Genomic DNA, 26,762 nt, shown 5'->3' on the forward strand with positions numbered 1-26,762 from the left:
GGGTTTTTCGTTTACTTTTTGCAGTTTAGTCCGACACGTGACATCACTTGAAAGATGACGGCAGCTTTTTGCACTTTCTCCATTTTCTCTGCTCCTTCTATGCTGGTGTTGGCATTTCAGCGTAGCTGAGTCATTCCAGCAAATAACCCGTGAAGTGTGCAGCCATGCTGAATCCAGGAAGGCAGCCTGGGGACTGAGCTGTTGCTGCTTCTGGGCGATGTGGCCCAAGCCTCAGAGGTCAGAGTTTCCTACATGTGGGTTTTGGTCAGCCTCTCATATAGTTAAATTGAACCACAGCACTTTCCTCCAGATCTGAATATGATTCGAGTTTACCAGTACTCAGATCTGGTATTTGGTTTTCAGCTACCTCTGATTCTGGGGAAGCTTCGTTTCCTTTGCATTTTTCTGATCCAGGACATTGCCAACCACAAACTCAGCTAAAATAAAGTTAATGATCCTGATGCTGTTGGAAACAACCAATTCAGGGAAGCTGCCCAGTAAATAGTGTGATATCAGTGCATTGCTTCTGAGTCTTTTAGCAGTTGCCCATCTGTTGGTGATGCACTCTCTGACATACAGTAAACCAAACGAGGAGGCTGTAAAGAACACTAAAAATAGAGGATTTTCCGCTTGCTTGCCACTTACAACAGCATAGGTGACTCAAATCACAAAGCCTAGGATGGGGAAATCTCCAGTTTGGGCTTAAATGGCTCCCAGTTTTTGCTGGGAACCTCTGCATGGCACAGCGTGGGATGGAAGCTGTTTTAGACAGACTGCTGTCCTTTCCAGAGCTAGATAACCAGTGCAAAGTGCAGTACAAATTGCTTTCAGTATTTGAACTGGCTCGTTCAGACCCAGCATGGGGATTTCTGTACAGCACTATGCTGTACAGCTTTCACACAGTAAAGCAGGCACATGATAGCTGAATCTCAGAGCAGCTATACCACCGCAGTAGTATAATGTCAGCATCTGAAAATGTTTCCTTCCTTAAAAAAATGGTGATAATTGAGGGTGCTTTTTCTTTCCTTTGCCTTCTCCAGTGGACTTTTCTGTGAAACTCCTCCACCAATGGTTCTTCTCCAGACGAGCCCATGTGATAACTACGAGTGCCAGAATGGGGCCCAGTGCATCGTCGTGCACCACGAGCCCGTCTGCCGCTGCCTTGCTGGCTTTGCTGGGCAGAAATGCGAGAAGCTCATCACAGTCAACTTTGTTGGGAAGGATTCCTACGTGGAGCTGCCATCAGCCAAAATTCGCCCTCAGGCAAACATCTCCCTCCAGGTATGTCACACAGAACATCAGTTGCCAGCCCAGTGCTCTTCTAAGCAATAATATATATATGTGTATATATTTTTTCATTCTGAAGGAACAGGGTCTATTGGCCAAGATGCTGACAAAGTTAGAGTCAACTTGTGAGCCAGCTGTCTGCTCTAAAATTACTGAAGCGTTAAGGAGCAGCTAAGGCATCGCTTTACCTTTGTGGGTGCATATCCTACCTCCAGAATCTCACCGCTCTCTTATTCCCAGACTGGCAACGTAACTAGAGATGGTTCAGGAAACCTCCCTGTCGTCTTACAGATTTACAGCATTGCGTTTCATCCTGTAGTAACTAGTGCTTCATATTAGAACGCTTATTAAAAGAGGCTGCTCTAAATGGCCTTTCCAGACAATATTTTGCTTACTCTTTTACTGTGCACATTCAGTAGATAAAAGGCCTGGGATTTTGTTACAGTCCTGTAGTTACACCTAAATTTGTTTTGAGGTCTAAGGTTCAGAAGACAATGGAAAATAGATACCAAGGGTGCCATGCCACTACTGTCATCTTTGTGGTTGTGAATCAAAGGTATTTTGGATACTTAGTCCAATATGATATTTAAGTGATTTGGAAGTTATTTGCGAACACAATCTAGTAAGCATTAAACTGTTCTTTTTTTTCCCCCTAATATCCCAAAGTAAATGAGGGAATCATTTCTCACTGTATGTGTTTTCTAATAAACGGGGTGTGTGGAGCACATACATAACGTGATACATCTCTTTCTTAGGCCACTGATTGTTAATCTGGACTATTTCTACGCTAGATTCACCCTGCAAATGAAGCATAACATTTCAAAAGATGTGAGAAGAAAAATCATCCCTGCATGTTTATTTTATTGCATTTATTTTCTCAGTTTGAAAAGATTATATTCCACAGTTGGAAATCATATTGTAGACTTACTTGATGTAGTTTGGTTGTAATTAAAATACCAATGTCAAGACATGGGAAAGAGGACTGAGTTTCCACATTAGGAATAGATTTTTGAAGGGTGGTTCCTGCAAAGTTTATTCTAATGAAAAAATTCCATAATTAATATTTATCTTTTCTTTAATAGCTTGAGTATACAGTTCATATGAAAATGAAGCTGATTCATTTATACTTGAAATTCCATTTTTTCTTCAAAATCCCCTTTTATTTAATATCACAAAAGAGATTCTAAAATATGGGCACTCTAGAGTATGGCTCCCCGAAGGCTCCAAATGCTATAGGTCAACTTTAAAGCTGAAAATCTGGACATTGTCTTCTTAAGTGTACAAAACACATTACATCAGCCATAGCTTGAAGAATAAAACTGATTATCACGGAAAGCACATGCAGATGACGTTCTCACTGCTTGTTTCCCAGGCTGAATATTATTCTTGCATCCAGTAATTAATCACTAGTGAATTAAAATTAGAATATAACATTGATTATTAAGAACAGATAGAGGAAATCTTATTAAAAAGTGCTCAAGAAAAAAAATCTTTTAGGGGCAAAAGGGTAGTATTTAAATATATATAAATGCAAACAGATTTTTAAATTTACTGTTTAGTTTTGGCATTTAACAGCCATTATAAAAAAATAAGCAAGAAATCTCAAGAAATATGCACTGTGAAAATAACAGGCAGGTTGTATCCAAAAATCCCATTTTGACTCTTTTTTTTCTTTTTCTTTTGTACCATAGGGATATTTGAGAGCTGGAGACCGGGAAAGCAGAGTCCTTGCTTTTTGATTCAGTGTTCAAATTTTTGTTTCTTGATGTGCATCAAAGCTAGAGGAATGAGGGCTACTTTATTCTTCCTGACTTTCTAAATGTCCCATTTGAAATCAGCATGACTCGCTAGCAACTTGGATTCAGTGAATAACTCATGGTTATGCTAGATGTGGGGACAGGTCCTTCTTTGCTTCTTTGTGTTCATAGAAAGTCTGTGAACAGATCAGCGCCTGCTGAAATTTGTTTGCTTGTGATTGTGACACACTCCTCCTACTGCCAGAGCTGATTTTCTAAACCTCCACTTCAAGCTGGGGTAGTCGCTGAGAAATAAATTCATGTGTGGCCAAAAATACAGCAACAGTCTATTGACAGGGATCAAATAAATTGCAGCTCTCACCTCCTGAAAACTAGTTCTCATTTGAAACAAAGGAGCCATCCCTTAGAGGGAGGCCAACCTGTTTGTGTATGAGCCCACTCAATGTCACCGAGACCTTTTTGTGTCTCATGTCTCTTGCTCTCTTTGTTGCTAATATATATGATTTATTAAATCATATTTGAATTGCATATATGATTTTGGTATGATTTTTAATATAAGTTTGTATCTTTTTTAATCATTCTTAAGCAGCCTCACGTGGTTATTCGTGTTTCACAGGTAGCAACGGACAAGGACAATGGCATCTTATTATACAAAGGAGACAATGATCCTCTGGCTCTGGAGTTGTACCAAGGACACGTGAGGCTCATCTATGACACACTGAATTCTCCCCCCACCACAGTATACAGGTAAATAGCTAAGCTTTACCAAGACAGTTGATTTCAGAAAGAGGTGGAGAGGTAGGATTTTTCTAAGAAATGTGCATGGGAGAAAGACCTTTTTATTTTACTTCACTGTATCTCTTTTATGTATGTAATTAGATAAAAAAATCAGAATAAAGACTTTGCTAGAGGCTGCGTGGTCAAAAACTGGCATTTATTGGCAATACCAGTGATACTGTGTCCTACTGTGATTGCAGAAAAATGTTGTGTTTTGTCATCTACTGTAAAGATGTAGTTTCTGGTGAATGTTGTCCTTGAAATAGTTCCAAATACTCAGTTTCTCTGATGTTGATATTTAGCATTAATTTACTGTACTAAGACAGAACAGTGACTGTGCAACTGCAGGATTAGACTGTGTCAAATAGAAGGGCTGAATTCCTCTACAGGGTGAATATTTTTAGGACTCTTACCTATATCAGTAGTAACTACACAAACCATGAAAAAGCACAAATTACAGAGGTAAAGTGTAGGACAATTTGACCTTCAGACACTTGACTTTTCAGGATACCAAACCCACAAGTTTTGTTCATTAGTCACAAGAAAGAAAAGCAAATGTAAAAGTGAAACCCATGCTCAGAGGTGTTTCCCTAGGAAAGAGAGATGTGCTGCTCCTGTCTTCCACTGTTCCTTTAGCAGCCCTTTCCCTGGGATTAACTCCCTTCTGATTATTTTTAAGCCCTGTTGCTCCGGTTTGTTCTGTGTAAACATGCAGTTGTGACCACATAGAGCCCTTTCGGGTTCAGTCCAGTTTAATGGCATTGTGTGTGCAGAAGAGCTGGATTTCCCAGCCCACCTCGCTCTTTAAGGAAGAGCATCCTATTAGAGCAAGTGAAAGGATGCCACCAAGTATCACTAGCCAGGACGGGTCTTGTACTTCTCTGGCAAGTTTTCTCAGCACTTGATAAAACTTGAGTCTTCAGGAGCAGGGGAGCTGTGCAGAGCTTTCTTTGGGGGGAATGCCAACTTGTTTAAGAAAATGAGAAAATTCTTTCTGTATAAAAGCAGGTTGGCTACTACCACTGCAGGGATGTCAACAGGAAGAGCAAAGGCTTGTCCACTGTAGGAACGAAGAAAGTAGTTTGTTAGTGATTTTCACCAGCTGGATAGGTGTGAAAAATTTCTCTGTGTGTGGCTGCTAATCCTAATTGATTTCACGTTAGAGCAAAGCTGAAGCTGTTAAACAGTTTTATGCCACTAATTAGAACATAGGGAAAAGCTCATTACGTGTGGGCAGCACGGGGGGGGGGTGGCAGATCGGTGTGGATGCTTGCTCTCTGTTGTCAAGGGCAGAGCGGTGTGGTGACAAGAGCTGTTGCCACCATCACAACAACACTTTATGGATCTGCTGCCTTCTGGCAAAGTTGCCAGAGATGGCGAGCAGCAGTGCCCTCGTTATTCCTGCGCCCTTCATATTGATCAAGAAGGAGGTCTCCATTCAGACTGACACCTCATTACCATAAGATTAATGGCCTGTTCACTACATTTTGTACTGTGTGATCTGTTGAGATGGGAAAGAAGCTGCTTAATACGATGCCCTTTCTGAAATGTCACTCTAATCTTTTATTAGTTTAAGGAGTGGAGCAAAATGGGATTAGCATGGAGCTTGATGGGAAAAGATTAGGTTGATTGAGAAAAACTGCAGCTAAAGAATGTCAAAAAGGGCCTCTAAATAGATTAAAAGACTTGTTTTGCTTAAGGGCTGAGGAAGGGGGAGGAAACCTGCTTCTCTCCTTACAATCATAGGATTTAAGGGTAGAAGGCATGAGTGGATCTGGTTTGACCTCCCTGTATAGCCTGTTTGACTTTTAGCTAAGGCGTAAGCTCTGTTTGGCTAACACATGACTTCCAGCTTGGCACCAAGTTTTGACAGGAAAACACCAAATAACGGCAAATCCTGCATTTCCTTTAGTAGCTTGGACAATGGTCAATCGTTTCCATTATTCGGGCATTGGCCATAATTTCTACGTTGTGTTGCTAATACCTTCTGGATGTTTTAGAGGCTTTCTCCAGGGAAATGAAAGTCCTTTTATACCTGGTACTGGCTCCCATGAGTTTATCTGTACTTTTAATCACGTTGTCTCCTAACTTGCATTTTGATGAAATGAATGGCTGATTCGGTGTGATGAATTTTACTTAAACCTTAAGAATTTGGGGAACTCTTTTCTGCAACGTCTACAATTTTTCATTTTTCAGTAAAAATAAGGTTACTAGGAGAACCTGAAACATTAAAATCTTAGCATTACCATTGGTAAAACAGTTTGCCTCCTCTGTTGCCTACTCCTTGCTGTGTTGTTTAGATGCCTCATTTAAAACTCAGTCTCAGCAAAAGTGGACTGTTTGCCTTTGAGAAGCTCTGTTGAAAGACTATTAGATTAATCTTCACGGACAATATCAGGTGCTGCTATCCTCCAAAGGGGTGCACTTCTCGGAAGAGATGAGCACTGCTTTGGCTCTTGTTTTTCCTCAGAAGAGTCTGCCAAAAGAGGAGGAGGCCTTAAAATACTGACTGGTGGGAACTGTGCCAGCTACAGCTGCAGGAAATCTATAACTGACCTGGTCCTGTGCTGTAACTGAGATGTTTTGCTGGCTATTTCAGGTACTCCTGTGATGGGGTGTGGGAAGTCATTGGCAAGCCACATTATCTGTAATTCTTCGTGAGACTCTCCATGATAAGATTTATTAATAGTACTTAAGAACAGTAAAATTAGTGAAGTACTTGGCTAATACAGGTAATATCCTGTAGGGATAAGATAAAACCTGTTGTCAGACAGCTTGGGAAGCCAGCAGCGAGTAAGGCATACTTCATGGTAGTGTTCAGTAGTATTCAGCAGAAGGGTGCTGGAAGGATGTACGCAGCGTGTTGCATTGCAAAACTCTCCCCAGGCTCCTTAGTATACAGCCAGGATGAAGGTTTTTACCAGACACGTGGTGTGTGTGCTCTGAACTTGCTGTTTTAGTGTTTTCTGTGGGTGGCCTCACTTTGCAAAATTGTGCTAGGAGATTGAGGGCAGGGCTGTGGCGTAATAACGGATTGCAGGCATGCCAGGAAAGAGCAATTCATTTTATCTACTCTGTGAAGGCAGGTTGTCTCTGGCTATTGGAGTGGACCTGTTCCTGTATCTTAGTTGCTACTTTGGGCAGATTTAAGTAGAGCTGCAGTACAAAGTTAGTCTGGAAAAGCCCAAGATTAACTCGCTGTACATTCAGATTTGCTTTACGTGTATTCGTTCCTATGGTATGTTTGGATAGAAAGGTTAAAGTTGACATTAGACTTTTCTTTCATTCTAGTCACATAAAGGTCAACAAATGTCCAATGGAAAAGACGACCTAAAATACATTGTCATTTATCATTAGGTTAGAAAGAAATACAAGTTAATGCATGAATATGCAATGGTTGAACTCGCCCTTTAAAAAGAAAAGCTGACTGGTCTGTTATTGGAACTCCTCACTTGTAAGCTGCAAAATAATGGTTTCCTGGACGTCACAGTAAACATCTTACAGAAGATCCATTTTTGAAGCGGGATTCCTATTTGTTGTTTCTTTTATTCTATTTAATTATTCCATAGATGCACAAGTGAGAACAGAAATCTGTTCCTGAGTGCTTTATTGACCTCCTGGTTTCTGCACCGGTGAGAGTTACTCTTCCATGCCATGACAGGACTTAGTACTGAGCCAACAGTGAGTTCTTCAAAGTAAATCTTTTACACAGATACCCTACCTTAATTTAAAGATACCAACTGATGAGGAATGTGCTGCTTTTATTTACCACCATGCTCCAACTGTTAAAAGTTTGAATTAACAAAGAGCATGTAATTCTGTAGTTTCAGCATTCAGCCATTGATACTGGTGTCTGTTTAACTGTATTCTATAGGGAGAGTTTCCTATTTTCAGTCTTTTTTCCTGCATGTGTTCTTTGAACCAGACATAAGACCTTACTTGTACTTTTTTTTTCTGATGGGTTTTATGCTATTACACAGTCATATTGATTCCGATGCTAAATTAATCCTTCCCAATAAAAATGGAAAATAGCAATGTGACACAAACTGCTGATGTAATTACCCCCGGAGTTCCCAGATTGCCATGTTGCATACAGACTGTCATATCTGGTAAAGAGCAAAATGCAGACATCATTGGTGTAAAATCGTATATTTTCATGCAGGCTTCCTGACAGCAGTGAAAAAGGAGGCAGTTAGGAAAACATGAGAATTAATTGTATTTGTCTTTCTGCAGAGCCTACACTCAAATTACATTATATTTCCTTTTAAAAGTATCCTTGCATAATCTGTTTTCAAAAATGCTACATCATTAAAAATAATTCTTATAGATTGTGTCATGCAGTTCTCATGCTCTGGCTAATTCTTACATAGCATAGATGGATGTTCTTGTGGTTAAAGCAAAAGGCCTGAAATAAGGGAGCTTAAATTCTTACTGTATCTGCCTCATATGTGATGACTGTGCGATGACAAATTAAATCTGGTTCTCTGTGCACAAAATTACAGAAACGCACAAAAAATAGAAAAAGTGTTTCAGAAATGTGCTGTGGGTCGCCAGAGGGCGAGGTTCCTTCTCCCTTCTCCCTCCAGGCTGTGGAGCAGCACCAGGCTCTTACCCCAGCAGCATCTGCAAACTGCCCGTGCCATTCCACGTCACTCAGCCTCTGTCCGTGGCTGCTGGAGCCCAGGGAGCAGCCCACGTGGCTACCGGTACTCGTTATCCAACAACGGGTCCTTGGCCATGCCACTCCTTAACGGAACTTGGTAGTACTCAAGGACTTTGGTCCTCTACTCAGATTTCATAGACTTTTCCTCCACTCTTCTGGTGCTGAGGTTGAACAGTTGCTTTGATGACGGAAACACTTCCACATCTTCCAAAGATACAGGAGACGGGATTTTTGTGTAATTGCCTCTCTTTAGCTGCAATTGCTTATCTGCAAAAAAAGCCTAGAAGGCTTCACCGTTAATTCACTGCCTTCTAGGGAGGAATGTGCTGGAGGAGTGAAAGCATTAATTATTCTGAGGATCATTATTAGAGCTTGTCAAACGCAGTTTTTACCAAAAGTCTCTTTGCAGAGCTCATTGCATGACTGGTCCTTTTCTTCCTAATACTTTCACAGTCTGCAGCTTGCGCTGTGCCTGTCCCTGGTGGGATTCCCGTTTGATACTTCTGGATGGTCTCTAAATAGACTGTTTTTCAGAGATTTCTATGAGACGTCACTGAGCTCAACAATTCTGCATATTTGCAATTCATTTTATTCTCTCTATCACGCACACTTATTTTTTCAGGTACTCCTTCGGGATTTTGCATCAAATATAATGAAAGAAACCAGTATTAATCTCTGACCTGCACAGTAAAAGTTGTAAAATTTGAATGTACTTATACATCTTGCATGAGCCAAGACAAAGGACAGATGAATTATTTTTTGCCTTTATAAGGGGCTCTGGTGTATTTAAAGGGGACAAAAAAGACAAGTGAGTGAGTTCTTGCCAAACTACAAACATTGCATTTCCCTAGTTTTTTCTTGGATTTTCGCGTAATAGGACAGTGAAAATGTAAGGCCAAGACCTTAAAATACCATCTAACTTTTATCATTAGGTTCAGAATCAAATATTTGCTTTCATGAAATTCATAAACTTTATTCTGCTGAGATGAAGCTTAAGAAGGGTAAAGTTTTGTCCTTCAGGCTGCCTGAGGACTTAGCAGGCAAAATCTTGTTAAGCCAATTTACTTTTTTTCTCTGTAAATCTCTTCAATGTCTCTTGCAAGAGCGATAGTTTCTCATCTTTCCTCTCTCTCCTCACCTCCACCCAGCTCATTCTCTTCAGTGTAATATCTGAGTACCCAGAAACACTGTGCTGCAGACCCACAGCTTTATTTCTAACCTTACACATACGTGTAAGGTGTTTCAGAGTGGGATGTTTTATCAGAAGGCGAAACTTTTCACAAAGCAAGTTGGCGCTGGCGTGTCTGTGTACCAGGTATGGGAAGTTAGGAATAGATCATCTAAAGCCACTTGCCCTGTGGTAGTGACAGAAATAGAAGTTACATTCTCTGCATCCCAGGTCACCTTCTTCAGGGCCCAAAATCTGGGGCTATCAGTCTAAGTTACACTCAGATGTCCCCTGTCAACAGAGGCTGGGCTGCACCAGTACACACAGGTGCTGCCAACATGCATGAGCTGCCAACTTGCCCAAAGACCCATGACCGAGGCAGGCACATGCTTGGTTTTGTCTTCCCCTCAGCGCTCACCATTGAACTTTGGAGAATTTAGGCCACAGTCTGTGAAAGCAATAAACTCAGTAGCTGCTCCTCTGCCACAAAGGGTTTCATGCCATTTTAACTCATTCTTTGAATTAATTTGTATTATGACCACTTGAACTCAAAGCAGAGATGTTATTTGTATCCTTTTGATTAGGAATGTGGCCATCGACACCATCACTGTCACCTTTATCATTGCTTTTTTTAAAAAAATCAGAATGCTGCTGCAGACCCAAATCAACTTCAAGCAGGTGGCAGAAGACAGTCCTCCTCCTCCCAAATCACCTTTTAAGCAGACTGTGCTGGCTTTAACGCATAGACAACTTACAAGCAAATTGTCAGTAGTCTGCGTATTATGTAAGCAAATTGATTTGATGTTGTTTTCTAAACCAGACACCCATAAGCTGGTCTGTACCTTGTTACTTTAGTCACTGCGTACCTGTCCTCTGCACGGCTCCACCTCTACCTCCCGGCAGCTTTCTCCCAGCTGAAGGGGACAGGAGGGAACCCAGAGCAGATACGCTGTGTCCATCCCTGCTAGTTTCTTTGTTGATCAGCAGCCTTTTAGGAAGAATTATGCAAAACAGCGGAGTGCAGAGCACACATGTACATATAACTTTAGTACAATAACATTATAATGCTGATTTCTTTCAGCACAGAATAATAAAAATGTAGTGAAGTCAGCAAGATGCCAGTATTAATCCCAAGAAGAAATGAGAGGTGATGAGATAGAGATAGTTCATAACTAAACAAAAGTTGGGGGGAGGGGGAAACACCCAAAATGAATCAATGTGTTAAAATTCTCTGAGTTTGGCCTCTAGTCAGAGACTAACTTCACAGCATACTGACCCCATACAGCTCCTCTTTCTGCTGACTGCATTGGACGCTTCAGAGGATTATGCCTAAAGGTGGAAAGCAAATCCTTCCCAGTTATGACATTTTACTTTGCAGTGGAGAGTGTTAACCATTCAGTTAATACCGTTAAGTATTGTCAAGAGCATCAAGAAGGAAGATGTTTGCTCTTGGAAGTTTGCTGAACTCTGGACATGGCTCAGCGCCTTGCAGGTACTTGCTGGTTTTCATGTTCAAAGTAGCCTTGGGTTTATGTAAAAATGAATGGTGAAGCCAAAAGTTGTTCTCTACAGTGATTTGACTATGACTAAAAATAATATAGCTCTATCATCAAAAGCAAATTGCTGTTGAAAATGCAGAAACTCACATTATAAATGAAGGTTTTCCCATGTCTGTTAAAGTCCGTAGCTGGATTGAGTTTTAGCCAGTTCAGTTCAAGCCTTAAAACTGCCCAGCCAAACCAAAAGTAATTGTGAAATAAGAACCATTTCTTCCACCCAAGCAGATAACCTGATTTAGTCATTAGTCTGTCTGTAACATGGCCTCACTGCTTCTTCTAGTGAGAGCATCAGTGAAACCACGAGAGTGGTCCTGGCAGCTCCTGAGCCCTCATAAATTAGTGCTGATGTTAGTCCACATTCTGAGCAGTCAGTTTGGTTTCTGCGTGTTGGAAACATGCTCTTGAGCTGAACTCTGTTTCCACTGAGTAACTAGGAGAAAGGTGTGCAAACGTATTTTAAAAGGTATTTTCTTGCTATATCGCAGGTTGTTAGTCCCGTAGTATATTGCCAAAGTTCGTTAATACTGATTATATCAGAGGAAGATTGAAGTATTCTTGTAATAGACAATGGTGGAATAAGCTTAATCATAGTCAAAATGACTTTATAAACTTCCTATGCACTAATGACTGGCTCATGTCTTGAATTGTGAGGTTTTTGCCTTACAACAACATGTAGCAAGCTAATATAACATGTTTATTTTTTTCTGCCTGTAAATTTCTTGTAAACATGATGACTAACATAAAGTTTAGATGTATACCATGTGTGATAGATTTATATCCCATTTATACCAAGCGCCAGGCTCTGGATTCAATAGATACAGTCTCTGTTAGAAGTGCATGCAGAACTGGCACTGAGGGTGATCACGGAGGTGCAGCATGGTTCTGTGCACAATTATTTCGGTGCTTCTTCCCAGTATAGAAATGTGACCCACAGCTCTGCATTTGCCAGCATGTCCCAGTGCTGCTGGAAATGGTGGGTATGGCAGCTGCTATTCTGGTTGTCAAGTAGCAATGGATTTTGTTTATTTTTGTGGAAGGAGAGCCATACAGCTGTAGGTACGCTGCCACAGATGAGTTGGAAACAATTTCATTTCCTGACCATGCATCAGGTTTCTAAATAAATACAGCTTTTGTTTGTTTGTTTGGGCTTAGCCTCCAATTTCAGATAAACCCCATCATTCTCTGTCATTCTAATTGGAAGCCCTTTTAATTGTGTTCTGTAGTGGCCCCGCTCCCTCCTGCTAAATGGCAGATACCTTCGTATTTTCCAGACCTGAAAAGGGGATAGAAGGTGTAAAATATTCCCCCTGATGAAATGACTCTGTGAAGACACCTGATGGATTTCCTCATCAGAACCTGAGATTTGATAGCCACTTGAATGGCAGAGCTGTTTTCAGTAGCATTTGATAGTGGTGCTGTGCCGCAGCACGTCCTGGTGTGTGCCACACAACCGGACACGCACAGCGCCGGCTCTGCGCTGGGGGGGACGTGGCACTCAGTGCTGTCGCTGGCCCTGCTGCTGTGCCGGGGTCTGCCGCCTTCTCTGCTGTTTGCAGTGTCTTTATTTTTTTAAGGATAACTGATTTAATGAGTCCCAATAGCGTTGCAGAATCTGTATGTGATTGTTTTTACGCTCTGTATGTACTGGATTTGTTATTTTATATGATGCATGTTACAGTAAAGACACCGAGATGCAATAGCTCATTGCACCGCAATACGCTGTGTGCCGTGATGTGCAAACTCGTTCTGGTAGAGTAAGATGGGAAGGCAGTAACACTGCAATCTGTCATTCAGGAGAGGCCTTGGACTTGAAGAGTTCATTCAAGCTATTTTTACTGCTATTACGCTTGCGTTTAACAAATTCTCAGTTAGCAGAATGAAGTATTCAGCTCTGCAGAGACGTGGTGATACTGCGGGAGATCAGCGCAGCTTCGGCTCCCCAACAGTGGGGTTGGAGGGAGGTATCAGACCTCTTGTCCGTGTCAGGGACACTGTGAGAATTCACTGCAAACGAGGAGTGTTTACCCTGGCCGTGGATCTGACCTTTTTATGAATAATCTAGGGAAAGGGGTCAGGATTGTGTTAATTGCATGTTGCAGGGGTATAAAAAAAGCTCCTTGCTTTTCCCTTAGAAGGTCTGTAATACAATAACTTTCACTGTTGGCAGGGGTGCTGCAGGAATTGAATTATGACTGGAAATTAGATATGCATAGCCTGGCCAAACGATCATTAAGGGAGATACAGTAATCAGCTGCCAGTGTTTAAGGGCTGTAAACACCAAGAAGAGAAAGATGGGGGTTTTGGGTGGTCTACAGAGTTGTAAGTAGGAGAAAAGGTATAAAACCAAGCAAATGAAAACAGAGGTATCAAGGAAAAAAATCTTAATGTCGAGTGCCGTCAGCCTAGGAGACCTAATGCTTGAGTCATGTAAAACGGGACTGAACATAACAAAAGAGAGTATATTTTAAGCTGAAAATGAACTTGAGTGCTACAGTATATGTCTTTCACCTCTTACTTCCCTAGTCTTGCGTTCCATTAGCATTTTTCATACTTTTTTCTCAACATGTGGTTTTTATTTGGCTTCTGAAGATGATAGTGCCTGAAGTGATGTGTTATTGTAGAGGTAGCACAAACACTACTCCAATTATGATTTTGCCTTTGTTGCCATGGAGAAGTTTAAATCTATTTTAGGCCAAGGACTGATTATAACTGGAACGAAGGGCAGGAGGTAACTGTAGCTTGGAAAGGTGAAAAACCATCACCACTGATACCTGAAGTCAGCCTGGCACAGTATGAGTTTCACAGCTCCCAAATTGCTAACGTCTCAATGCGGTTCACTGCAGCTCTCACCTTGTGTTTCTTGATTTTGGTACCTCTTCCCTGGTGCCTGCTCTTCCCATGTGTTGTAAGCTCCTTAAGCTCTTTTGGACATGTATTTCTGCTTATTCCTTTCTACTTCAAATGTTTTCAAAGATTATCTAAGTTCAGCGTTCCCCGTGGCCTTCACTCCCCAGTCACTTACCAACCTTGTGTTTGCTTTGTTCTGCGCTTCAAATGAGGCATGTCCCCATTAAGACAGAGGTCAGGAAAATCTGGAGACTGTAGCTAATGACTTGATGTCACCATTTGCATAATTGATGGTTATACATTTCCTCAGTGACATGGTTTGCTGTGATACTTAAAGCTATTTTTGTTTTTGACTTCTCTGCCCTGCTGTTCTCTGCTGTCTACACTAAAGGTATATTACATGTCAGTGAAAAAAACTAACCCCAAAGCCCAAATTTTACAAGTTCAAATTGAATGCTTTAATCCTTTAATGCATTTCTGTTCACTGGCATATTTGTAGTGGCTCAGCTCTAAATCTCTCATGGGTATTAGAGCAAGGGGAGTCAGTGTTTATAACATCTGTGTGTGCTTGGGACTGGAGTAGAGGGGAAAGAAAATACAGGAGGGAGAAGAGAAATAGATAAAAAACGAGGGGAAATCAGTTCTTTTATATATTCCCTGGGGGTTTATGTTTAATACACATCCCTTTCCTTTAATTTCTTTGTGTTCTGGAGTCTGAGACCCCAGCAGAGGCTGTGTCCAGGGCCTGTGTGCAGGGCCCTGCACAATGGGTCCATCGGCTCATCTTGCTGGAATTGCTCTGACAGATGAGGCCAGCTCCCTGCGATATGAAATTTCAATGACACTTTCACGGAGCCCTCTCTAGTGGCCTCCCTTCCCTGTGAGGGCAGGTCTGAGCTTCCCACCTGGGCACAGAGGGAACAGAAGGTGCTGGACCCAGGGCCTTCTCATGAGCTTTGGAAGCTGGCCTCTCCTCACATGCCCAGTATTTTCCTCTTTCTTTTTTTTTTGCCAAATCGGATCAGATGCCCTGGCCAGCTCTCAGTGGGGGTAACCTTGATGAAAGCAATGTAATAGATTGTGCAGGACGTGTAACCTGGGCTATGAAAAGGCGAGTGTAATGGAGAAGAGAAAGGTAAGGGGTGCTGCTGGTTAAGGAGCAGCAAGCGTGTCCCCTTTGCTGGGGAGGCAGGGCACTGCGGGACAGCAGCTACCCCTCGTCAGCACCTGGGGGGCTCCCGGGGCAGCCAGCTCCGACTGGCATCGGTTCACGGCACTGCTATCTGGAGGAATCCTCCTGCCAACGCTCTGCATTTGGCTGTGCATTACTTCCTTTCCCTCAAGATGAATACTTTAAGGGACCTGAAGTGATTACACTCAGAAGGGAACTGAAACGGTTTCTCAGCATCAAGTTTGTAACGAGACTCAAGTGAAGGTCCTATAGAGACTGTGAATACAGTCCATGAAACGTCTGACGAGATGGGCCCTCACCGGACTGCTGCTTGCAGTACAAGAAACAGTTCCTGGGTCCTGAAGAATCTCTCTCTGTTACATAAAGCCAGTCTTTTGATTCCTTTTACTGCTTACTTTTTAGCAAGTTTAATTATTAAATTCCTGAAAATCCTTGCTTACACTTCAAATGTTTACACTTCAAACATAATTCCTCCCTTTTTTTCCAACAAGAATGTATTGCAAACTACATAACATCCAATGGTGCTGGAAGTCGGAAGTTGGCTAAAAACTCATGATGGTCTTTTTTAATAGCTTGGAAAAATCTCAGGAGCCAGGACTTGGTTTGCTAGCGCCCCCGAGAAAGGCAGCTGGCTCAAATCTAGCAGCCCCTTGGCTTCTTCCGTCAGTTCCTTTCCCCTCTCCCTGGCTTTGCTCAGACGTATTACCTTGATTTAACCATAAAGCATGAAAACCTTTGCAAAAAGGAAGGAGTTGGGTAACGTCAAGTCAGCTGCCGGCTGCGTGACACGGCGAGATCTGCAGCAGTAAAGCAATTCCGAGCAGCCAGCCAAAAAAAACCTGCCCGATCAGCTTACAAAAGCTCCTGCGGGTCCCTGTCCCGAGCGAGCGGGTGCAAGGCTGGGTAGCGGACGGGGCGGTGAGCATCCCTCCCCGGCGGCGGCGGCGGGAGAGGCGGAGGAGGAGGAGGAGGAGGAAGGCGGGAGGAAGGCGCGGGCCCGGCCGCGCCGTCCCCGGGCGCCGCCGTCCGCTCCGCGGTGCTCCGGCGCCCTCTGCCGCCCGCCGCCGCCGCTCCCGCCGCCCCGGCCCCCGCCGCGGGGCTCGGCGGAGCCCCGCCGGGTTCGCACCCCGGTGTCCCGCTCCGAGTGCCGCGGCTGGCGTTCGGCACAGCGCCGGCGGTGTCAGCCCGGCGGGTCTAAAGCCCGCAGCCCCGCGCCCTCCGGCACCGGGCGCGGTGGGGCCGCGGCGCGGGATTGCTGCCCGAAGGCGGTGATCCCCGACTCCGAGGCGGGTATTGACGTACCGCAGGCTGTTTCGGGAGGAAGAGCTCGGTAAGACCACCTGATCCCCAGTAAGAATTCGATTAAGATTTTAATGAAACCCTTGCAGAGAGCTGGGTCAGGGAGAGGCCCCTTGAAAAAAAGCCGAGCGCAGCAAGTTTGTGCCGCGAGCCGCGTTGCGATGCGCTGCTCGGCGTCTGTGGCTTTCTTCCCTTCATCTCCAGCCAAGCCACTGTCTCCAGCTGCCTCAGACGATTGCTGAGTCTCCTAAAGGCCCAGCTACACAAGAGGCTCTGAGGAGAGTTCATACGGCTTTTCTCTCACCGCTGGTTTCTCCCCCGATGTTGTCTCCGTCTCTCTCAAAATCCAAGGGCATCTTAATGTCTTTCTGTCGGCAACAGCAATAAGTGCTTTAACACAAGTATCTCCTGGCTGGGGATTTTCTGCTGTCCTGGCCGTCCACATTCAGCTTTTCTATCATGTGTCTGCGTCTTCTCAAAAAGCAAACGAGTGCTTTGCCTGTTTTGACTTTATCTGCTTTACAAAACTGCCCTGGCGGGCGATGGCTGCAAGTTACTTTGTTTCTCAAAGTCCAGGCACAGTTTATTTTAATTCGGAGTTAAAAAGTGAAATAGTCGGAACTGAGTAATATTCATCCACAGGTACCTACGGACAGGGACCTCTCACTCCCTTTCCGGCAAAACTACCAGCCCTGGGTACGCTGAAAGGTGTGAGCACCACGTGGGGTGGCTGCTTCCATCGCCAGGACACACAGACTTTTGTTTGCCTGTTAGCTAAGGCATAATCTGGAAAAAGCACATGCTGTGGAGGAGTAGGTGATTAATGCCTGTGAAATCCTGGCCCAGGGAAGAGCCAACCCTGCCAGACATGATAATGTTGTCCTCCGACAAATGGTCATAGCTTGGCCTTCTTCAGATAACGATGTGGTTTTATGCGTTAGCTTCAGATACTGATCCCACCGGGGAAGGGTTCCCTGTCATACAGCCATCCATCCCACCTCCTCAATGCTCAGCTCTCAGAGCTGATGAGTTTTGGCTATACTTGTTCCTTTCATTGGCACTTCTGCATAGACTAACAATTACAAATATGCATTTCCATTTATCTCGCACCTTTCAGCTGGAAGTCAAAGTAGTTTGCCCATATGAACTAAGCATTGCAACACAACAGTTAGATATGCAGGGAGTACGTAGGGATCACCCGGTCAGCACATTGCTGTAACACAGCTGTTTCTTGTAATGTGGCAGATACTTAGCAGAATTCAAGAATATCTAAACAGAAACTTTGGACCAGCTGTTTTCAGACTTATTTGAGTTGTCAATCCATAAAGTAGCCTGCTAGAGGTGCGGGCCCCAACACAGCGGACTCAGGAACGGTGATGATAGGCTTGGTTTTCCGAGTTGCAGGCGCTACATCACCTTTGGCAATGAGTCTAGCATAAGTCCTCAGCCTCTTATCCCAGCCCACGCAACTCACTGCCCTTGCAGTGGCCCTGATATGACTGTATTTTGAGCCAGACTGTCTACTGGATCAACTGGATCTGGATTTTTGTACAATGTTAAACCTTTTTTTTTTTTTTTTTTTTTTTTTCTTAAGAACCCTTCAGTCAGTACCATCAGCTCCAGGTTCTTGGGACCCAGCTCCCCGGAGCTCTCTTGCCATCCTGAGGACGGGCAGGAACCGCAGCCCAGCTGCTTTCCTGCAGGTCAAGGATGAGCAGTTCAGCCAGCAGAGCTTTCCCGGGAGCTGTTCTGTGGCAGAATTAACTTACCTCATGTTTATGTAAAGCTATACCATAAAGGTGCTCATATACTGCTGTCATCTTATAACCTCTGTAATCTTACGTAAACTTTTAAAGGCATATGTGTTTGTGATTCATCCCAGAAACCTGTGGGGACAGCAGCACTGTAGAGGCACACTAGCTCAGTTCTGAAACAGCTGTGCACTCTTCTTAAACAAGCACATCCTCAGAAACGCCTGCAGTGCTGAATTTCTGCCTGACATTGCTCAGGCATAATTGGTTATGTCAGGTCTACTGTAAAAACCATAAAAATGGAACTTCTTCCAGGAACAACTGAATTCTGGTAATTTCAAAGTCATGTACTTTGTTTCTGAAGTTGAGGTCCTATTTCCATGCTACACTGCCCTTAGACATCAGTTTTGCAGGACTGGGCACTAAAGATGGGCAGCATGTCATCTAGGTTGAGAGGTGGACACATCTAAAAGGTGATTCATCCTCAGAGATGAGTCACTCTGTAAGTGTGCCGGTTTCTCTCCACTGATAGTAAAGAAAATCTGGGTAAATAGAGACATCTACATTGCAACTTTACAGAACCCCTGAAAGAAATCTGACCCATGACTTTGTAACTTACTGAGAGAGGATACTGAGCTTACGGGCCGTTTGAATGAGCAGAAACCCATTCTTAAAACTAACCTTTTACATTTTAATATGGTATTTACCACTTGTGCAGCAATCCCAAATCCAGATTTGGCTAAGCAGTATCTCAGGATGCCTAAAACCCACAGTTGGCGTTTTCTGTCTTTATCCTTACGTAAGAGAACCACCACCCAGCTAGCAAGCCTGCTGGGAGGAATTTGGAAAAGGGTGCTCACAGGCCAAGCTTAAGATGTGTTGGCAACACTGTGCATGTGGGCAGTTTACGTAGCCCACAGTCTAATTTTGGCTGTAACCGCTACTGCTATTAGATTCTCATTATGCACTGGTGTTTGCATGCATATGGAACAGAGGCTGTACCATTTAATTGCATCTACAGCAGGGGAAATGTCCCATCACATCTATAACTACCAGCCTAATTTGAAACCCTCTTTGCTCAAGAGCAGGCAATCCCACCCTTGCCCCTCCCTGCTTTTGGGAGTGCATGAAGTTATCAAGTTGTTTTAGAGAATTTCAACAGGCAGCATAAAGGCTTGAGAGCTGAAGCTGCCCTGAAAATAAAAAATGATAGTGTGATGCAAATTGAATTGTACCACTGCATCTTTTAATTTCTGGGAGACTGAACTGAACATGAAGGTGAAGATGGTATGTGGTGCAGACTAGCAAAGAGCTGTTATCTGACTCACTGCAGGCTTCATGCATTTGAAAAATCAGTGTTAAAAATACATGAGCAATAAATACACGGTGCCTTTAATACCTTGTCTGCTCAGATGGCTACCTGCTCCCTGTCATCCCCCCCAAATTCCTGCTGTCTTGTTCTCAGACCTCAATCTACACCTAAATGTTTCTCAAAGAGGAATAGCACTTTGTCAGTTTTCCTTGCATTCAGGTACGACTGTATTGTATTGTGCTGTGTTGTATTGTATTGTGTTGTGTTGTATTGTATTGAACAAAGTACCCCAGTCATTTATAAACCAAAATCTCCCGAGTTCCTTCTGGGGCTTTAAGAAACCCAGCCTGTCCTTATGCCTTAGCATGTAGTTACAAGAGACTTCTGCTGTGAGGAAGTGCTGGTTTCAGAGGCCCCTGCTGTCTCTTGCCCCAAACTGCAGTCCCTCCCTGCCCCTGTGAAATAATTTGCGTTTAAGCTAACCATACAAGAAGAAATCGTTTCAGTGATACAGCTTGTAAATGGGCACCAAGCAGTGTGACAGAGGGGAGCAAGCTGCGGCTGAGAGCACATAATAGGGGATTTTAGGTAATTTTGCCACCAAAGCCAATATATCATGTAGCTACACCCTTGCTTTTCTGCCTGGGGAAACACAACTACAGTAGCTACTATTCTGACTACCTGTCCTCTCAAGTGTTATATATCTGTAGGTACTGCCTGCGCAGGCATCAGCAATGTTTAAATTTGTACCTTGGAGGCTCATGCTAGAAGAAATGTCAAGAATACGGTGACCGTAAAGGAGCATGGAATGGGAGCCATGCCTTGCAAGGTGTAATACTGGGACACAGGATGTCACAGAAGCAGACGCAGTTCATTGTTAACGTCATCTTCTAATTCTCTTTTTTTCTTTTACTTTTAGTGTGGAAACAGTAAATGATGGGCAGTTTCATAGCGTGGAACTCATGATGCTGAATCAAACTCTGAACCTGGTGGTGGACAAGGGGACGCCCAAGAGTCTAGGAAAACTCCAGAAACAGTCTCCTGTCAGCCTCAACACACCCCTCTACATTGGAGGTATAGTGAGTTGCTCTGGACTTTGAGATTTTAGCATGTCTTCTCAGAAGCAAATCATCTTCCATCCTCTGGAGAGGACTCTCCAGGGGCAGGGTGCAGAAATGAGCAGTTTGCCTTTCCTCTCTGCCAGAGGTTGCTTCCCTGAACAGAGAGCCTGGAAACCACACCTCTGCTGTTCTGCTTCGTACTCCATAGTCCGCTAGCACCCCACCGCACGGCCAGCACAAGCTCACACGCCAGACCAGGGAAGTTAACCCCAGCACAGCGCAGGCAGTTTCTATGTTATACAGCCACGGCAAGAGCAATCAGTTTGTCATTTCTAAAGCTTTCAGAACTGGCTGGCACCAAGATGTCGTGGTTGAAGAATACAATGGAAGTGTCACAAAAAGTCACGGCAAAAAAGCAAATCAATAGTCAGTAGGTTTAAATATACCGTAAATGAGAGGTCTTTCCACTGGAAATTTTATAAAGGTCTACAATTTTTGGGGGGGGGGGGAAGAGTAAAACCTCCAAACCATGTTAACACACAAGCTGACAATGAACTTCTTGGCTAATAGTTTTCTCACTAGAAACTGAAGCCAGAGCTTCAGTATTAGAAAGATACTAGAATTGACCAAACTTCAGTTAAGAAGTTTTTTCACATTCGGTACTGATTTTGGGGGGAAGGAGGGGCCAAGTGGGGTGGGGAACAGATGCCCAGAATAATGAGTATCCCGCTGATTAGGTGTCTGGATATGAGAGACAGCATAAAGGCTGTGCTCTGCCCAATTGATTTGTTTTTGCCAGAACCCCCCACTAGGTCTATTCTGGACTGAATGTTGAAATCTCTCCCTTTGGGTAACACGGAGTTCTTGAATTTTTTAGTCAGCCTGTTCTAAATACAAAAGTCAGCAGAACAATAATAGCCTGAGAAAGTCTTCAGGCTTTTTCTAATGAGATCATTGAAGCCAATAGTAGAAACTCTCACCAACCTCACTTAGTGTTGGTCAAGCCTTTTGTAAATAATTCCCTTTAATAACAGTTTCCTAAAAGAACCCTGAATGTTGCACTTGTAAATCAGAAAACTGTCTAATCTTGCTTTGTACAGAGCTGAACTTTTATAATTGGCTTCTATTAAGAATGTCACAGGCTATTGAAGAGCATTATGAATCAAAGCTAATCTGCTGTTGTAGCCATCACAATTTCTCCCTCCAGCGCAGCATAAAAGATACCAACTCTGCAGCAATTTATACACAGGGAACTTGGGAAGTAAACACATGGAAAAGTTTTGTTAATGGATGAGCATTGTGGATCAATACTAATTCTCAAAAGTTACCTACAATAATGCATTCACAGGACAAACCTGAGACCTGAAATAAAGGACTATTGGATACCAGAAGTCATGGGCTCAGTGGAGACTTTTTTTATTGCCCATTAAACCCTCACTGTTCTGCATGTGTCACCTCTCTGTGTGTAGCATTCCCATGGATGCCAGCTGCCCTTCCACTGCAGACTGTTTAATTAAAGTAATTGATTAAATTTTCCCAGAGCAATTGTTCCTAACCTACGCTAAGCTTTAAGACAGACACGATTTTGTCCATCTCTCCAACTACATCACCTGGTACAGCAACTTTCCTTCTAACACAGGTTTAAACAAAGATGCTGGTTTTGGTTTAAGACCATCTTTAACAGTGGAGTTACTTACGGATAGCAAATTCAGAGGCCTTACACGGTTGAAAATGGAAGCACTTTCCTATGCTAATGCATCTATACAGCCCAAGAGGATGTCAGTGGGGAGGGCATAACACAACATCCAAAAGAACCTGCTGGCCATCTGAGCATATGAACTCTTCCAGGTGCTTTAGCAAAATGGAGGGTACTCACCACAAAGACTTGGCCTGACCCCCCGAAGTGCTGTTCCCTGTCTCTAGTGTTCACCTGCACTAGTTTCGATGGGGTGCACTCTTACCACTCCTCATCTTAATGCTGTGATCTTGTAATGCCTAACTATCTTGCTGTATCCCAGAGGTGGTGGCTACCTGCTGTCAAGTAAATACATTCTCAAACCTTTCGGAAGGATAATTGCTATTAAACTATAGACAGAAGGAGCATTATCTAAGGACAAGAACACATGGCCATTGGCCAAAAAAAGGGGGCTTTTTCTCTTTCTTGTCCTATACTTCCTACATAAGCTTGGGCAAGTGATTTTATTTTTGTTTCTTTCCATTTCCAGAATGAGGACAACGAGACTGTGCTACCTTATGAAGGTCCTATGCAAATTAGTTCTTTAAAGAGTATAAGGGGCTGTGACAAAAGAAACATTAGCAATTATAATTTATGTACTATCATTGTAACTGTGAGTAAACCTTCCCTTTTTGTTTTTATCTGAAGGGATCCCAACCTCTACTGGATTATCTTCACTGCGCCAGGGTGCAGATAAGACACCAAATGGTTTTCACGGATGTATTCATGATGTCCGCATCAATAACGAGCTGCAGGATTTCAAGGATTTACCACAGCAGTCACTAGGAGTCCTTCCTGGCTGCAAATCCTGTAACATCTGCAAGCACGGTATTTGCCGGTCCCTAGAGAAAACAAGTGTGATTTGTGAGTGTCACCCAGGCTGGACAGGCCCCCTGTGTGACCAGGAAATTGGAGACCCATGTCTTAACCACAAGTAAGCTTGAATGAATGCTGATGGTGGGGGCGGAAGCTTTACAGCTAATGCATATTTCACATTTCATCTTGTAAAACCACATCTGACTATTTTTGGAGGTGCTGGGTTCCCACATGAAATTATTGACAGTTGTGAGTCAGCATCCATGGCAACTCTCAATTTCCACGTCTTGTTCTGATGTTGCTTACTCTCCAGATGAGCTCTTTGTCCTAGAGGAGCTAAGGTGTTAATACCGCAGGTCATACTTTCAGATGTGATTCTAGGCATTAAAATATGAAAACTCCTGTTAATGGGTATGGCTTACCTCTGAGGCGGTGAGTGCCTGCACTTATTCAGAGCAGAGCTACCTGTGAGCAGGAGGTACGCTTTTTAGGGATATGCTCCCAGCAGCATTGGACCCAGTATTCAAACTAACTCCCTGAAGACCATTATGCACTCCAATGTGAACAGTTTTAAATTTCCCAAATAGCTGACTTAAATATTACGGTATGAAACACCCCTTTAAAGTGCAAGTTTAAAGGATAGCATGGAGTTGCATGCGAAGGGAGCATGAGTGTAAAGCATTCACAGTTCAAAGGCTCGATAACCACATCTCCATCAGAAACACTGGATGAATAGCTTGCTTATGGCAAGTACACAAGGAAACAGTCCAACGCAGACCAGCAGTCTGCTTAGTTCAGTGCTGTTTTGTAAGCAGATGGAAGTACTTTTGGTTTAGAAGCTACTTTGGTTGCACTACCTGTGGAAGGGGCTTTTCACAAGCACATACTTTTGACAGGTAAATTGACACAGTGAATAATCACTCTCAAGGGCAGAAATTTAACTTGGCACAGGTACCAGTTTAGACTTGCTTCTGGGTCTAATTCTGCAAAGTACTGAACCCTGGAAGGTGGTGAGAAGCACCTGAGAGTTTACAGACCAGAGGTATGAAGACCTAAGTGAAGAAACACTCAAAGACCCAAATGTATCCTTGAATTTGCAACATCAGCATGAAGCTGTTGTGGTTGGACAGAGAAAAATAGGGGAGTTGCAGACGTTTACATGATGAGGGATTGTTTCTCTCATAATCCAAGGAGAGTGATGCAATCATGAACGTAGCCCCCATGCTAAGGAAAGTAGCTGCGCGTATTTTTAATGCTCGCATACTGGCCCCCCTTTCATTAAATTACTTTAGCCTTTTGGAGTTGGCTCCTTAAACCCAAGCCCTTTGTGTCCAAGGGAGTACGGTGCCTTGCAGGTAGGTGCCTGCTCCAACACTCACAAATTAATCTCAGTGAGGAAATGCAACTGTAAAGAACAGGTAGTTGATGATAACAAGAGTTACTATCCAAGAACACCTTTGGTTAGTGGGGCAAAAAAATACTGCTTTGTATAGACTGTGACTCCCTTTATTACAGTATTTTGCATGTCTTGACGTGACTGAAACTGCTTTTATTATTTGTGCTTTTTAGTTCAAATCTTAAAAATGAAGTGCACAAGGATTCAACATAAGCAGGGAACAATTTTAATGTACCAGAAAGAAAATAAATAAAAATAAGACATGGGTTTATGTCAAGTAGGACCTGATATAGCAAAGGTTTATAAGCCCTGAGCAGTTTTTCCTTGGCTGGACAGTGTTGCTTTCTTCCCTATCCTCAGTCCATTTCAAGTCTGTCCCTATCGCAGAAGTGGGGATGGTGTCAACCTGCTAAGGATCAACACCCCTCCCTGTGGTATTCCTCAGAAATACCAAAGCTCACCGCACACCACAGCAGCCAGGGAACCCTTGAACTACAACTGGCCATCAATAAGTCTATGCGTAGCTTTTCCACAAGCACCTTCATTTATCACACTGTTTTTCATCACCTGATACTATTTGTAGAGTAATTCTGCTAAGGAAGCCTGAGCATGCAGCTGGATTGTTGGCACTTAGTTCCACATGCTGATGCTGTAAATGTGAGCTGTCTTGTGTCGATGCCAAACGTTGGTCCACGCTCATGGAGGAGCCTAATGTTTTTCAAAGAGATCGCTTAGGATCACAAATTCTAAATGTATTCTCTGAACGTTATCCAGTATTCACTGAAAGCTCACAGTGTCTTCAGAGTGTTTGACACTGAACTTCTGTTTTTGGATTAGTATCCTGGAATTAAATGGGCAGAAATGTCAAAACCAAACAACCCTGAGAAAAGGAACTTTCACGTCTAACACAGACCAGCTCTAAATGTTTCTCTTTCTCCAGGTGTCTGCATGGTAAGTGCATGGTGGCCAGTGTTGCTTACACCTGTAAGTGCATGGAGGGCTACACAGGCATGTACTGTGACAAGAAGAACAATTCCTCAAATCCCTGCAGGATTTTGAAATGCAACCATGGGCAGTGTAAAATTTCCGAGCACGGGGGAACCCTACTGCGAATGCGATCCTAACTATAGTGGAGAACATTGTGACAGAGGTACGCTTGGCCACAGGGCCCAGGATGCTGGTCTGCTGCATTTCTGGTTTACACCTTTGTTTTTACCTCTCTTCCATGTGACTTGTATTTGGGGGTAAATGGCAAAGAGTAGAAGATAAAGCTAAGTCAGCCTCTGCAGAGCAATACAGGGAGGAGAAAAGAACCACACAACAGCTAGCTAGCTACTATCCAAACATATGGAAAGGGGGACATCTGTAGTGAAGAGTTTTGTTCTGTCTCCTGAATCCTCAAGGTTTGCTGCTCCCAGGATTCTGGTGGGATGTTTGAAGGAGAGGTTGTTGTGAGGTTTACCCTCAGCAAGCAGTGATCAGTTAATTGCAGTGCTGGGAAAGGAGGTCGCACCCTGCATACCAAGGGCTTTGGTAGATGACATGAGCAGGAACTGGAAGGCAGGAGCTACTGCTCATCTGAAGTGGCAGTGAAAGTCCTCAGCTTGCTCCCTCTGATGCAGCTGGGCGGGTTTCCTGGGGAATCCCACAGATCATGCTGGACTCTCCTACTCGGGCGGCAGCCCAACTCTTCTGCCCTGACCTGAAAACACTCACTGGAAACTCAGTGAGTTCTAACTTCATCCCTTCTGCCTCTTTTTGTTCCTGTACAGAAGAAAGGAGCTGGCTTGTATTATTTTTATTTAGGTTGTGCCTTTCCTGTGAATGAACCACAGACTTTCCAAATTATACACATATACAGCCTCACCAAAATGTATCTGGCTGCTGCAAAGTGACTGCAGAACAGCACAGACATTTTCAGGTATCCCAGATTGCTAATGTCAAGCAGAGCAGGCTGACCTTTGATCCTGAGAAGCAGAGGTAGTAAAACTAATTCATATTTTGCAAGAGTGTTGCAGGATTCAGCACTCAGCATTCATTAAAGCACTTCCAGAACTGCTGATCAAAGCCAGCAGGCCTCCTTGGCCTCTGCCTTGTGCCGGATATTACACATTTGTGTAACACAAGCTCTGTTTTGATGGC

General features: G+C 43.4%; 1 protein-coding gene across 1 annotated transcript in view; it reads left to right on the forward strand.

Moving 5' to 3' along the window:
- SLIT3 (slit guidance ligand 3) overlaps positions 1-26,762 on the forward strand; it is a 536,791-nt gene that overhangs the window by 506,468 nt on the left and 3,561 nt on the right. Inside the window, 6 exon segments of the mRNA XM_029998071.2 lie at positions 1,041-1,281; positions 3,661-3,791; positions 20,532-20,686; positions 23,057-23,342; positions 25,561-25,714; positions 25,716-25,770. Coding sequence (XP_029853931.1) covers positions 1,041-1,281; positions 3,661-3,791; positions 20,532-20,686; positions 23,057-23,342; positions 25,561-25,714; positions 25,716-25,770 — 1,022 coding nt within the window.

Source organism: Aquila chrysaetos, chromosome 22, assembly GCF_900496995.4.
Source record: "Aquila chrysaetos chrysaetos chromosome 22, bAquChr1.4, whole genome shotgun sequence".
In the NCBI taxonomy this organism is placed as follows: Eukaryota; Metazoa; Chordata; class Aves; order Accipitriformes; family Accipitridae; genus Aquila; species Aquila chrysaetos.